The sequence below is a fragment of the Bidens hawaiensis genome, unplaced genomic scaffold (genome assembly GCF_021521415.1).
Source record: "Bidens hawaiensis isolate Kalapana, Puna unplaced genomic scaffold, B.hawaiensis_p1.1 tig00023039_1, whole genome shotgun sequence".
Taxonomy (NCBI): Eukaryota; Viridiplantae; Streptophyta; class Magnoliopsida; order Asterales; family Asteraceae; genus Bidens; species Bidens hawaiensis.
In genome coordinates this window covers 243,180-257,470 of record NW_027493597.1, presented here as the reverse complement: position 1 = coordinate 257,470, position 14,291 = coordinate 243,180, and the positions used below count along the sequence as shown (strand labels likewise).

Genomic DNA, 14,291 nt, shown 5'->3' with positions numbered 1-14,291 from the left:
TCATTAGACACAACTTTTGGACGGCTGTTTTGTGACACCTTAGTGTTACGTGTTTGGTTTACCTTTGCAATATAACAAGTATTATCTTACTTACTCGTGTTCTTCGCGTGTGATTTACTTGTTCGTCGTCTTAACACTCGTATCGTATACATGGGGATTCCGCACCCTCGTGTTATGAGATACTCCTGTGTAGATCCGGCTGGGAACCTATAGCCTCCGCCACGATGGGCCGGACCTAAGTTACGTCCGAGTGTGGGTGATAACGTGTATACGGATGGTACCTAATTAATGTCGAACGCTGCGGTGTTTGCTGGGGTGTCTTGTGTTTAACTTAAGTTTATAATTGTGTTTTGTTTTAAGACTTGATTATTCCTAAGCCACGATGGGTCGGACCTAAGTTATGTCTCGAGGGTAATCAAGTAAAGAAAATATTTTACGCGTCAGCTTATTCACCTGCATGTGTTGCTGACGTATTTTTTAAACATTTTAGAGGTAAAGAATATTAGCCACTTGGAAGGATGAAGTGATATCTAGGCGATCTGATGGCTCAGATCATTTTTGTTCAAATATTAATATGTAAATTGGTGGTTTGATAAAGAAGTTAACTTTTGTAAATATTAAACGGGAAGTTTTATATTCCGTGTTATGTTAAGTAAATATTATATTATTATCCACACAAATATATTTTCCACTTTATTCCGCAACTCTGATATATTTACAAATGTGGTACCAAATGTTGATCGCAAGCCCAGGCCTAAGACGGGGGTGTGACATGTTATTTGCTTTGTGTTTATTTATCGCAATTCGGAGAGTTCGTTCATATTAATCACATTATGTCATAGTGGTCGGCGTCCAATTGCATGACAATGGTTTCATCGACAACTCAATTATGGCAACCAACGCCCGATTCGCATGACAATGGTTTAGCCTGCTCATCAATATTTGTTTACAATGTTACATGCTATGGTTTGATTGTATATACTCACAGATAACATTTTTTCTTTTTATTTATATATTAATAGATTGTATTCAAAACTGGTGATTTTCTCACCCAACCTCGTGTTGAAAAAAATATCTATTTTGTACGCATTTGCAGGTTATTAGGTTGGATTGTTTATCAAGAGGAAGATCATGTAGAGATGCCCTTTTAGGATGTAAAAACTTATTCAAGATTATTAGATTTGTTTTGTAATATTCTACGAGTTAATGTACTTGGTTATAAGTTGTTTATTTAAAATAATTAATTAGATATTGTCACTTTATAATTGCATGATAGTACATTGTGAGCTGTGAACAATCAGTTCACGCCCCAACATTTCCGTCTTAGGTTGGGGTGTGACAAATCACCCCCTGATTTCCGACTCGAAACTAGGAGATCTTCAACGCCGAGCAATCTTCTCATCTCGTCGAACTTGATTCTCGCAAGTGCTTTCGTAAGAATGTCAACTCGTTGTTCCTTGCCACTAATATTCTCCACCGCTAACAATGTTTACTTTACATCCACATGATGTAATTTCCATTCTTCAGTAGGTGCAATGGCTAGCTCCGTTTCTTCAATGTTTTTCATAGAATTAGCCCAAACCCACGGCTTATTCTCATCAAAAACCACATCACGAGCAATAACAACCTTCTAGGTCTTCGGATAAAACAACCGGTAAGCTCTGGACCCGGTCTTGATTCTGATATGCACTAAAATCCTCAAACGATTGTCGAGCATTTTCAAGTGAGTTCCTACTATCTTTGGATATGCCACACAACCGAATACTTTAAGATGAGAAATATTCGTTTTCTTTTGTTTTAGCATTCTAATGACGTTTTATCATTTAGGGCCCGAATAGGAATACGATTCTTGATGTACGTGGCATGTTGGATTGCCTCACCCCATAAGTGATTCGGAACACCCATTGCTTTTAACATACTTTGTGTCATCTCCAATAAGGTTCGGTTCCGTCTTTCAACTACCCCGTTTTGTTGAGGTGTGTATGGTGTCGTTAGATATCTTTGAATACCTTCCATGTCATAAAACTGGTTGAACTGATGCTAGGTAAACTCACCACCTCGGCCGGTACGAAACGTCTTGATCATTTTCCCAAACATCACTTTCAACTAATTACTTATACTTCTTTAAAGCTTCAAACGCCTCATCTTTAGCCTTCAACAAATACGTCCAAACAAATCATGAGTTATCATCGATTAAAACAAAAACATACCTTTTACCCGCTATTGTTGGAGGGGTAATCGGTCCACACAGATCATTGTGCAGGAGTTATAAGGCTCGAGTTGCCCTAAAAGCCCCCGAATTAGGAATGGATTGCCTCATTTGCTTCCCGACCAAAAAAGATTCACTTAACTTGTTTTCATGGGTAACGCCATGCATCCCTTCAACCATCTACCTTCTAGCCATTAGCTTTATTGATTCAAAGATCAAGTGGCCAAGCCTAGCATGCCACAACTAACTTGTTTCTTCAATTCGGCTAAGTAAACTAACCGGTTTACCGATCTTTAAATGTATCCGATATGGTCGATTAGGGGAACGAGTCACCTTCACAAATAACCTACCTTACCCATCATGAATCGTAAGGTAGTTATCTTTTATATGAATATCACACCCGTGTTCCGAGGCTTGACCGAGACTAATAATATTGCTTCGAAGACTTGGTATAAATAAACATTCGTAAGCAAACGATGTTCACCACTTTTAGCCTCAAATATAATCGACCCCTTACCGCTTATATCAACATAGGAGTCATCCCCTAACTTAAAATTTCTCGTGACATGATTGTTAAGTTTAGAAAAGAAAGACCCGTTAGCTGTCATGTGGTTACTTGCGCCGTTGTCCAAATACCATTCATCACCATCTTTAGACTCGTAGTTTCTGGGTATAACCTTCTTTTCGTTTAAGAACATCGTTTTCTGAACACTCTTAATCATAAAGAGTGATGGATTCCTTATCTCAGATGCTTCAGCTAACTTTACTTTGCCTTGAACTTTCTGTTTTCGATTGGGACACTTGTGGACAAAGTGTCCAAACTCGTCACATCGATAACATTGAACCTTTGAGAGGTCCTAGGTTTTGACCTAATGTTCACGGTTTTCCCAGTTCATGGTTTTTTCTTGATGACCACGATTTTGACCCGACCCACGACCACTTCGTCCTCGCCCTTCTCCACGTTCACAACCTCCACGAGTGGACTCACGATCATTGTATCTACTACTTGAGGATTCAGACCTATGAAACATAAGCTTACCCTGGATCTCGTAATGCATGTCTTATTCCCGAAACAGCTCCTCGTATGCTTTTAAACGTCCCACCACGTCTTCAAACCCAACAGGTTTGAGATCCGAAGTTTGTTCAATGGACGCAACAATTTGAACAAACTTACGTTGGGGTAGACTTGAAAGAAACTTCTTGTACATCTTAGTTTCCTCGACCACCTCTTATAAACTCGCTGACTACGACGCCGTACACGAGAGTTTCGCCACATACTCATCAATGGTCTCCATCTCTTTCATCCTCATACCATCAAACTCGATCATGAGGGTTTTAAATATTGCCTCCTTAACCCGATGAACCTCCAGATTATGCATCTTAACCGTGTTCCAAATCTTTTTGGCCGACTCAAGATTACCCACTTGCATGATTGTTGCTTCCGGGATCGACTGATAATCAACACAATCACGATGTTTTTTTTATCATCATTGGTTGCACACAGTTCAATGGTATCCCAAACCTTATGCATTTTCAATAAGTATCATCATTCGAATAACCCATACCGTGTAATTCGTAGAAGTAAGCATGGGACTTTGGAATGCATTCGGGTTCCCACTCCCGCTTCCACCGCTCATCTTCATTGCTTCTTTATCACCCATCGTTCTTCATCAAACCGTAACCGTGAAAAAAAATGTCGTTCAAGCTTAGTTGAATCAAGGAAACAAAAAAGAATTAAAACCTTATTTATTCTTTTCCTTTTATTCCTTGTCAACAAAAACTAAAAAGAAAAACAAATCTCCCTTATGACTTTTATTACAAAACAACCAATCAATTAAAGAATTCTAATTCTCTTTGAACATGGCAGAATATTTCTTTTCTTGCACAACAAAACTTTGGCAACGGCGATACCGAGTGGGATGATTTAATCTATCACGGATTTGATCGACTATCACGAATACCTTAACCGGCTCTGATACCAATTCAAGTCCCGGATAGATAATCAAACACAATGTAAACAAATAACTCTTGTTTATTAATCAGAAAATCTTACTCAAAAACTTATTACAACTCTCAAACCCTAACTCAGTTTGATTCTTGATGAACCCTAACTCGATTACATCATGTTCACATTTTATAATGTCTAACCATAACTCGGTTTATATAGACTAACCTAACTTGTTAGTCAAGACGTTACCTATTATAATTAAAATACAATTAGGAAACATAACGTAACTAGGAAACCAACTATGACCTACATGTCCTTATTGGTCCCTCACGTTCATCGACTTGTGACTTGGAGTCTGAAATTACTTCCAACGTCTTACACATCACTTACTCTAGTTAAAGTCGTTCTTGCGAGCTTGCCTTTTACTTCCTTTCTATGTTTCATGCCCTGTTAAAACTGATCAAAGAAATTGAGTAAATTAGGAGGAGATTTCTATTGGGGAGGGGGGGGGGGTTCTTTGGGATGCTAAAAAAATTAATTGGGTTGCTTGGGATATCATTGTGAAGCCCAAACGGTATGGAGGTCTAGGTGTTGGCTGCCTAAAGTCTATGAACTTGGCTCTTCTTGCCAAATGGTGGTGGCGGTGGAAAATAGGAAAATATTACCTTTTGGCGAGGTCCGTGAATGCAATCCACTATACTTGGTTTCAGATGGATGGAAATTTGGCAAGGCAATCCATCTGTGGAACATGGTATACTATTGCAAAGATTGATAAAAACTTCTCATATATAGGGATAAACTTCAACAGGTCTTTTGTTAGAAAGGTGGGGAAAGGAAACACGACTCGTTTTTGATTGGATGTGTGGTTAGGCAGATTCATGATGAAAGACCTCTTCCCAAACATTTATAAGCTAGAGGTAAATAAAAATTGTTTGGTAATTGAAGGGGTATCCTTAGATGATAACGGGACGGTTAAGGTGGGTTTTGTTTTGTCTAAACATAACTTATCTCCGAGGGAGTTTTCAGATTCTACTAATATCAAAGAAATGGTAGAGCTATTCTCTTTCAATGTAGACAACGAAGATGGATGGTCTTGGAACGGTGATGCTTTGGGCAAGTTCTCGGCTCAAGCAATGAGATGGGTCATGGATGCTTCTATATATGGAGTCAGTAATCCAATTTGCGATTGAAAAAGATGGGTGCCTATTAAATATAATAGTTTTGTTTGGAGATTGTTGCTAAACATGATTCCAGTTGCGCCTAATATCATTGCTAGAGGGATATCCTTGTCATCTAACGATTGTTGGGTGTGTTGTTATGAAGTTGAAACAACGGAACACGTGTCTTTAGACTGCTTTCTGGCAAAAGAGGTTTAAAGGGCTATTTCTCTTTGGTGTGGTTCGGACCTGACGGGTCTAACTTCTTTTGAACATCTCCTAGACGTTGCGGAGGACCCGCATTGTAATATGGTGAGGCAGTTAATGAATGTGATTATATATTCTTCGTTGTGGTTTATTTGGATGCATAGGAACGCGAGAGTCTTCAGTTTTCGCTCCTATTCAACCGAGTGCATTGTCGGAGAAATTAAAAAGCGTTTGTTTGGTTGGATTAATCTCAAATCCAATCATAAGGATATGGACTGGTTGGTTTGGGCAAACTCCCCACTCTCTTGCTTTGAAGCATGATCAACTGTCATGATCTTTCGCAGATTCTTTGGTGTTTTGAAGTTGGAGGCTCATTATGGTTTTAGTATTCCTCACTTTCTGCTTGCTTATGTTTTATTTGGGAACATAGCGGTTCTTTGGTTCTTAGTTCACTAGTGTTCTATTTGGGTTTGTTTTTATGTTTTTCTTTTGTCCCTGCATGCTTTTCTATGCTCAGCTTTCTCGTTGTGTTTTCTAATATATATATTTCTTCTGTGGTTCAAAAAAATGAGAGATAAGAAATAGTGATCATATGAATAGAGATAAGAAAAAGTGATTATATGGGATAGTTTTCAATCCATTTTTAAGTCACACACTCTCCGTACATTTTTTTACCATTCCCTACCAACCCCTCAATCCGTACACTCTTCGGCGCACCGGAACAGCCTCCGACACCGGGTAAGTTATCCTATCTTCTCTTCTCTTCTCTTCTCTTCTCTTCTCTACCACCATTCGGTCTGCAACACAGGTCCGTTCCATAAACCACCACCACGTTATTGTGGGAAAAACGAAGAAACGAGCTACCGGGAGATCGGTTTCAGTCAACTTTTCAAAGACCGTTGCAGTTCCTCTTCGGCAATACTACCAGGCAGCTCAGGTCCGGTTCCGTTTAAACATAACAAACACGAGACAAAGACTGTTCCATAAACCACCACCACGTTACCGGCGGTTTCTCAGTACAATCCGGCGAACCAAGTGACTCGTCTACGAGGTGGGAAAAACGAAGGAACGAACCCGGCAATACTACCAGGTGACTCATCTACGGTATATACCACTAATTTTGGACAAAAAGAAACCAGGTTACCTCGTTGCCTTCTGTTACCTTATATTCTATTCTATGAGAAATGGAAAGAAGTTTTTATTATGTCTTAAATAAAAATAATAATATCTAGCACATTCTGGTGGGAACGAGGGTTTCTCCGTACTTATTTCAATTTGAAATAATATTATTTGGGGTTTAAGATTTAATAGATATTACTAATTTAGTAACACTAATTCTAAATGCTATTTTATTAACACTTTTAAGTGTACATTAGGCAGTTTATGTCTCTTTGTATCCATGCGCAATTATTACCTATTTGTTAAGTGTATATTAGGCGAATTTTTATAAGACTTTTCATCAAGGTCTATTTGTGGTGTGTTTGCGTTGGTTCTTTGGGTTTTGTTTTGCTTTAAATAGTTAAAGTTAATTGTAGCCATAGACGATAGTAGTCATGACAGTCCGCTGAGATCGTGACCAAGGACGAGGGGTGTAGGAAAGGGAAAGGGTAGGAGTATAGTTTGCGCGTGGCATCATGGAATGTAGGGACTCTAAGTGGTAAATTGTTAGAGGTGATAGATGCCCTTAAGAGATGTAAGGTCCATATAGCGTGCCTCCAATAGACTAGGTGGAAGGGGCAGAGAGGGGTAGAGCGAAATGGGTACAAGCTATTGCATTCGGGGGCGGATGGAGCTAAAAATGGAGTAGGATTTCTAGTGGCTATAGAATTGCATAAGAATGTTATTGAGGTGAAAAGATACAACGATAGGGTGATGGTATTAAGGTTAGTGTTAGGAGTCGAAGTAGTGGTTGTGGTTTGCGCTTATGCACCGCACGTGGAACTAGGAGACCAAGAAAAGAGGGAGTTTTGGGATTGCCTAAATGGAGTTGTGAGGGCCATATCTAGGGAGGAGACCATTTTCATAGGAGGTGATTTCAATGGTCATATCGGTAAGGAAAGTTATGGCTTTCAGATAGTTCATGGAGGTTTTGGTTTTGGGGATAGGAACGAACTAGTAGGGATCTTTTAGATTTTGCAGTGGCCCATGAGCTTGGTATTCTGAACTCTTTCTTTAGGAAGAGGGACACAAACCTAATCACTTTTACTAGTGGGGGAAGAAATACACAAATCGACTATCTCTTAATGAGGCAACACGATCGAAGATGGTGGAGAGACTCCAAGGTGATACCGGGGGAGACCGCAGCAGCTCAGCACCATTTACTGGTGGCAGATGTAGTACTGAGAGAGAAAGTGAGTAGGATGGAGAGAAAAGGGCGGTCTAGGATAAGATGGGGAAATTTGAAAGGCACAAACATTACGATGTTCAAGGACAAGGTAATCTCGACGACAACAATTCATCTTGTTGGGGACGCAAACCGGATCTGGGAGGATATGGCAGCTTCCATCACTCAAGTGGCAAAGGAGACTCTAGGGTCCACGACAGGCAGGACAAATGGGAACAAGGAATCTTGGTGGTGGAATGAGGATGTGCAGAGCAAGATCAAGGATAAGCAACGGAGTCTTAGGGATCTTTTAAGGTGCACAAACGAGGGGGAGCATTGGAGGTTGAGGGAGAAATACAAAAACGCTAGGAGAGAGGCGAAGAAGGCGGTGACAGAGGCAAAAAAACACAGCGTATAGACAGATGTATGCATGTCTGGAAACAAAGGAATGGGAGCATGATATGTTCAAGATTGCTAAAGCCAGGGAGCGTAGAAGACAAGACCTAGGAGTAGTGAAATATATAAAGGGAGAGGATGGACGTGTCTTAATCAAGGAACAAGACATTAAACAGAGATGGCAATATTATTTTAACACTCTTTTTAATGGCAGACAGACCTACCAACGAGAAACAAACAACCATGTTGCGCAGAGACAACAAAGGAATAACTCCTACTGTAGAGGTATCACACAGGGAGAGGTGAAGAGAGCACTTAGGAAGATGGGAAGGGCTAAGGCGATTGGTCTAGACAACATACCGATTGCGGCTTGGAAGTGTTTAGGGGATAAAGGAGTTCAATGGCTCACTATTCTATTCAACCTTATTTTCAAGAATGGAAAAATGCCAGACCAGTGGAGGAGTAGTGTAGTAGTGCCCCAATACAAGAACAAGGGAGACGCACAGTGTTGTAGAAATTATAGAGGAATTAAGTTGTTAGATCATACTATGAAATTATGGGAGAGAGTAATTGAGACTCGAATTAGGAGAGAAATGCATGTTATGGTTAACCAATTTGGTTTCATGCCAGGAAGATCAACCACGGAAGCGATACACATACTGAGAAGTTTAATGGAGAAGTATAGGGAGAAAAAGAGGGACCTGCATATGGTATTCATCGACCTTGAAAAGGCATATGACAGTGTGCCACGTAGACTAATTTGGGATAGTTTAGAAAGTAGAGGGGTACCTGGAAAGTATATAGACTTAATTAAAGGTATGTATGACAGGACTAAAGCTAGTGTTCGTGCGCCGGTAAGAGATACAATTTTTTTCCCAGTGGAGATGGGACTACACCAAGGATCGGCGTTAAGCCCGTTTCTTTTCAAGGTAGTCATGGATGAGTTGTCCAAGTCGATTCAGGAGCCTGTCCCATGGTGCATGCTCTTTGTAGATGATATTGTGATAGTGGCTGAGACCAAACAAAGCTTGAACGAAAGGCTAGAGGAGTGGCGTGTAGCTTTAGAGGATAAAGGTTTAAGAATTAGTCGCTCTAATACAGAGTACCTTTGTTGTGACTTCAGTGGTGTTGTCGATAGCGAGGACACCCAGATCACTATTGAGGACCAGGTGGTTCCGCAGATAACGAAGTTTAAATACCTAGGATCGTTTGTCCAAAGCAATGGAGAGATAGACAGTGACGTAACCCACCACATACAAGCTGGCTGGTGTAGGTGGAAAGCAGCTACTGGGGTTTTGTGCGACAAGCGGTTCCCATCTAAATTAAAGGGGAAATTTTATAGAGTCGCAGTTAGACCTGCAATGTTGTATGGAACAGAATGTTGGGCCATCAAGAAGACACATGCGCGCAAGATGGAGGTAGCAGAGATGAGGATGCTGAGGTGGATGTGCAGACACACTAGATTAGATAGGATTAGAAATGAGATCTTTAGGGAAAGGTTAGGAATAGTTAGCATATTAGAGAAAATAAAGGAAGGGAGATTGAGATGGTTTGGGCATGTGAAGAGGAGACCGACAATAGCGCCAATTAGAGTAGTGGAAACCTTCATTGTGGAAGGAAAGAGGAGTAGAGGCAGTCCTAAATTGACTTAGGATGAGAGAATTAGACATGACTTGACAGAGTTGTACTTCTCTGGGGACATGGTCCAGGATAGAGATTCGTGGAGACGTAGGATTAAGGTTAGTGACTTCTAGTGGAAGGTACCTAGTTAGCTTAGCTTTGTATTTAGGGTCTAGTTCGACTCCTTGTTGTTTATGTATATATTTTGTTTGATGTTGATTTTTGCTTCTTATGTCCTATTCATAGTAGGTTACAGATTCCTTGCTACTTGGTAGTTTGCTATCTATATATTGCTAAGTGTCTTTGCTTGTAGGATGTATGTTTACTCTGTTTACATATATGTAGCTTTATGAGTCGGGGGTCTCTCTGGAAGCAACCTCTCTATTCTCACGGATAGAGGAAAGACTTGCCTACATCCCACCCTCCCCTGACCCTACCGATAGCTGCTATGCGGTGGGATATACATCGCTTGATTGATTGATATGAATAGTGAGACATTGTTATGATATAGAGGTTTTTATATAAAGTCTAAACTTTAACCTGGCATGTTAGAGTTAGATGTAAGTTTAGACTATGTGTTACGGCACGGTTAGTTAAAGTGTCATGTTACTGCCACGTAAGCAATGAGCTTTAACTAACCAATTAAAAAAACAAGTGTAAGGCCAAACGTAGTGGGCGAGAAAAGGGGTGACTTCGGGGCGATTTTAGGGTGGAACACCGCCCCCTGGGCGAAATTTGGGCGAAATTGGGCGGGGGCGGGGTATTATTGTCGCTTGCGAAGATGGAGAAATAATAATATAATAATAATAATGCCGTTGGGTAACGACTATATATAAAAAAAAATAATTTAAAAACTTAATATATATATATATCAAACTTTATCTAACCATTTTCACCATATCATACACAAACACAAACATAAAAATACAAATCATTTTTATTATTTTCATACTTCTTCAAACTCAATGAGTTCCCCGGATTCCACGAACTCTGCCGAGATTTTTGGATCAATTAATAAACGAGAGTCGAAGAATTCATCAGATTCACCGACAAGTGGCGGAAGAGCATTTAGAGGTCACGAACGCGGTTCGGGCCGTCGCCAATAACATGGTGTCCGGCTCTGCTCCATCTACGGCACCACGTAGACGGTCATATATCCTTCGGGATCGTATGCAAGAGAACACTCGTTTGATGAAGGACTACTTCAACGACACACCTATATTTAACGACGCTATGTTTCGACGTCGTTTTCGGATGTCCAAGCGTTTTTTTTTGCGCATTGTTGGAGATATGGAGCGGGAGTATGAGTATTTTCAAGAAACCCGATGCAAGAGGATATTTAGGATTCTCCGCCATCCAAAAGTGTACTTCGGCTATACGCATCCTCGCATACGGCAACACGACCGATATCAATGACGAGTATTTATAGATGACTGAGAAAACAACGAGAGATGCGTTGGAGAATTTTTGCATCGGTAATATTTAAATTGTTTGTATTAACTATTGTTTATAATATAAATATTGTTTAATAATTTATTTGTATAGGGATAATACAATTATACTCTCGTCGTTATATGAGGATTCCTACTTCAAACGACCTGACTCGCATATATGATGTACACGAAAGCAAATATTCTTTTCCAGGCATGATCGGGAGTATAGATTGCATGCATTAGGAGTGGGCCAACTTTCCAACCGCATCGCGAGGTCAATACACTCGTGGTGACCATGGAGTGCCAACGGTTAGTCTTCAAGCCATTTGTTCACACGACCTCTGGATTTGGTCAGCCTACTTCTGCTCAGTCGGGTCCAACAACGACATAAACGTTCTCAACGCGTCACCCGTGTTAGAGTATTACATTAGCCGTAGCATACCGGTCTTACCGTTTTATGCCAACGATACCTTCTATCGTCACGGATACTATTTGGGATATGGGATATATCCAGAGTACTCGATCATCGTCAAGACGTTTCAAGACCCTATCGAAGAAAAAAGAGATTATTTTAAGAAGAAGCAAGAGTCCGCGAGAAAGGATATCGAGAGGTGTTTCGGGGTTCTAAAAAAACGTTGGCATTATGTGAAAAACCTTGTCGTGTATGGACGTTGGAAAAAATGAGCGATGCCATGTATACGTGTATCATATTGCATAATATGATTTTAGAAGACGAGGGAAAAGCAATATGTCAACACTATATACCAGGAAGCGTTCCAGAACAGTTCCCTGAACCAACCCAAGACCAACGAACGTATAACATTCACCAGCTCACATCAAGTGATATACATAACCAACTGAAGGCGGATTTGGTTCAACATGTGTGGGATAATCGTTCCGTTGAAGAGGACGAAGACGAGTACGAGGACGAAGACGAGGAGGAGGATTATGACGACGACGGGGACGAAGACGAAGATGAAGACGAATAGATTAGTTTTTTTATAGAAATTTTTATATGTATTTTTATTTTGGTGTGTTTTTTTATTATAATTTATTTTTATTGTTCATTTTTTTTAGTTTTTGTATTTTTTTGTATTTATTTTTTAATTTTAATACATTTTTATTTAATTAGTTAAATAAATTGGTTTTTATTTAATTATTTTAATTATAAAAAGAAAATAATAAAAAAAGACACGTGTCACAACTTGTAGCCCCTACACCATTACACCACAAAAACAAATTTCCACTCCATGCTGACTGGGCGTCACGTGTCACAATTCGCCTCTAATTGTAGCCCCTCCACTACACATAGCCTAATGGAGATGGGTTAGTTAACCCCTTTTAACTATTAGCTAATCATTCTTTTATTTTAGTTTTGATATTTTCACTTTTACCATTACTTTAATAAAAAAACCAACGTAAACCTAGATAAAGTATTAGTTGCTTAAAAAACATACCAAACTTTTGAAAAATTTCAAAATTGAAGTGTAAATAAAATTCTTTCAAATTTCACTACATTACAGGTATTGTACTTACATTGAATAATAATAATAATAATAAAATTCTTTCAAATTTCACTACATCACACGCATTGTACTAACATTGAGTATATAATAATAATAATAATAATAATAATAATAATAATAAAATTCTTTCAAATTTCACTACATTACAAACATTGTACTTACATTGAGTATAATAATAATAACAAGTTTTCGTACCCGTGCGTTGCGGCGTGCGGATTGTAGACTCACGAAAGGGTCATGATGGCAATAGTCAACGCAAGAAGAAGATAAGTATATTATATGATGGAGTAACGTTGTCAAATATGTCGAACAAAGTAGATACCTGAATAGTTGGGGATTGAGACAATGGAAAGGCCAATAGTCTTCCCATCTCCTTCATGCATTGTACTAACATTGAGTATATAATAATAATAATAATAATAATAATAATAATAATAATAATAAAATTCTTTCAAATTTCACTACATTACAAACATTGTACTTACATTGAGTATAATAATAATAACAAGTTTTCGTACCCGTGCGTTGCGGCGTGCGGATTGTAGACTCACGAAAGGGTCATGATGGCAATAGTCAACGCAAGAAGAAGATAAGTATATTATATGATGGAGTAACGTTGTCAAATATGTCGAACAAAGTAGATACCTGAATAGTTGGGGATTGAGACAATGGAAAGGCCAATAGTCTTCCCATCTCCTTCATGCATTTTCTTTGGTTCCATCGATTGGTTTGTTTATCGGCATTACCCTAGGAAACCCTCATATGTGAATCCTAGTAATCCACATCTCAAGTGGGACATGAGCGGAAGGGCTTGGCCAGCAAAGATCCATAAGGCAAAATATAGAAATCAATCCATTTATGTAAATAAAATATTAAGCATTTACAAACAAAAATAAATATAACATATCATTATCACGATTTGTACAAAAGAATGATAGGACCTAGCTATCGAAACAAATTGTTTGTTTTCCACCAATGATTCCACATAATCTACCCCAAAGGATTCCCACCAACTGAAGCTACACGACCCTAAGGTTCAATGCTTATAGAAAAATGAGACATTATGTCCTGCAAATGCAACTTGTTTTAAATAATATGTAATGAAATGAGTTAATACATGTAATGGATTCAGCTACCTAGAGGTGCAAGTATTTGGTTTTCATATGATGTAAGCTTTAAACAACCAACCGCACAACAATTCGCCTTTCTACTACTATACACCTTGTGCAAATTTCCTACTACTATACACGTTGTGCAAATTCCTAATTTGGGTGCATCTGCAAGTCTACAACAACAAAAAACGTGTATGTAATATAACTTATAAGAGAATTGTATATGTATATATGCAAGAAGAGTAAAAAAGCTCACATCTAAAATATTCACCACGTGCCATCCAACTCTTGATATGTCCAAAGCTAAGCTGACAACCTGAAATGGATTTATTAGTGTAAAACAATATATTTCCTACACAT

The 14,291-nt window shown here is 39.0% G+C and overlaps 2 protein-coding genes across 2 annotated transcripts; both read left to right on the top strand.

Moving 5' to 3' along the window:
• Positions 1-5,203: 5,203 nt before the first annotated feature.
• On the top strand, positions 5,204-7,651 carry LOC143566706 (uncharacterized). The gene is made up of 2 exons (XM_077053332.1): positions 5,204-5,323; positions 7,244-7,651. The coding sequence occupies exons 1-2, from the start codon at positions 5,204-5,206 to the stop codon at positions 7,649-7,651; spliced, it is 528 nt and encodes a 175-aa protein (XP_076909447.1).
• Positions 7,652-7,764: 113 nt separating this feature from the next.
• LOC143566705 (uncharacterized) lies at positions 7,765-8,262 on the top strand. The gene has a single exon (XM_077053331.1). It carries the CDS (start codon positions 7,765-7,767, stop codon positions 8,260-8,262), a length of 498 nt encoding a protein of 165 aa, XP_076909446.1.
• Positions 8,263-14,291: the final 6,029 nt, after the last annotated feature.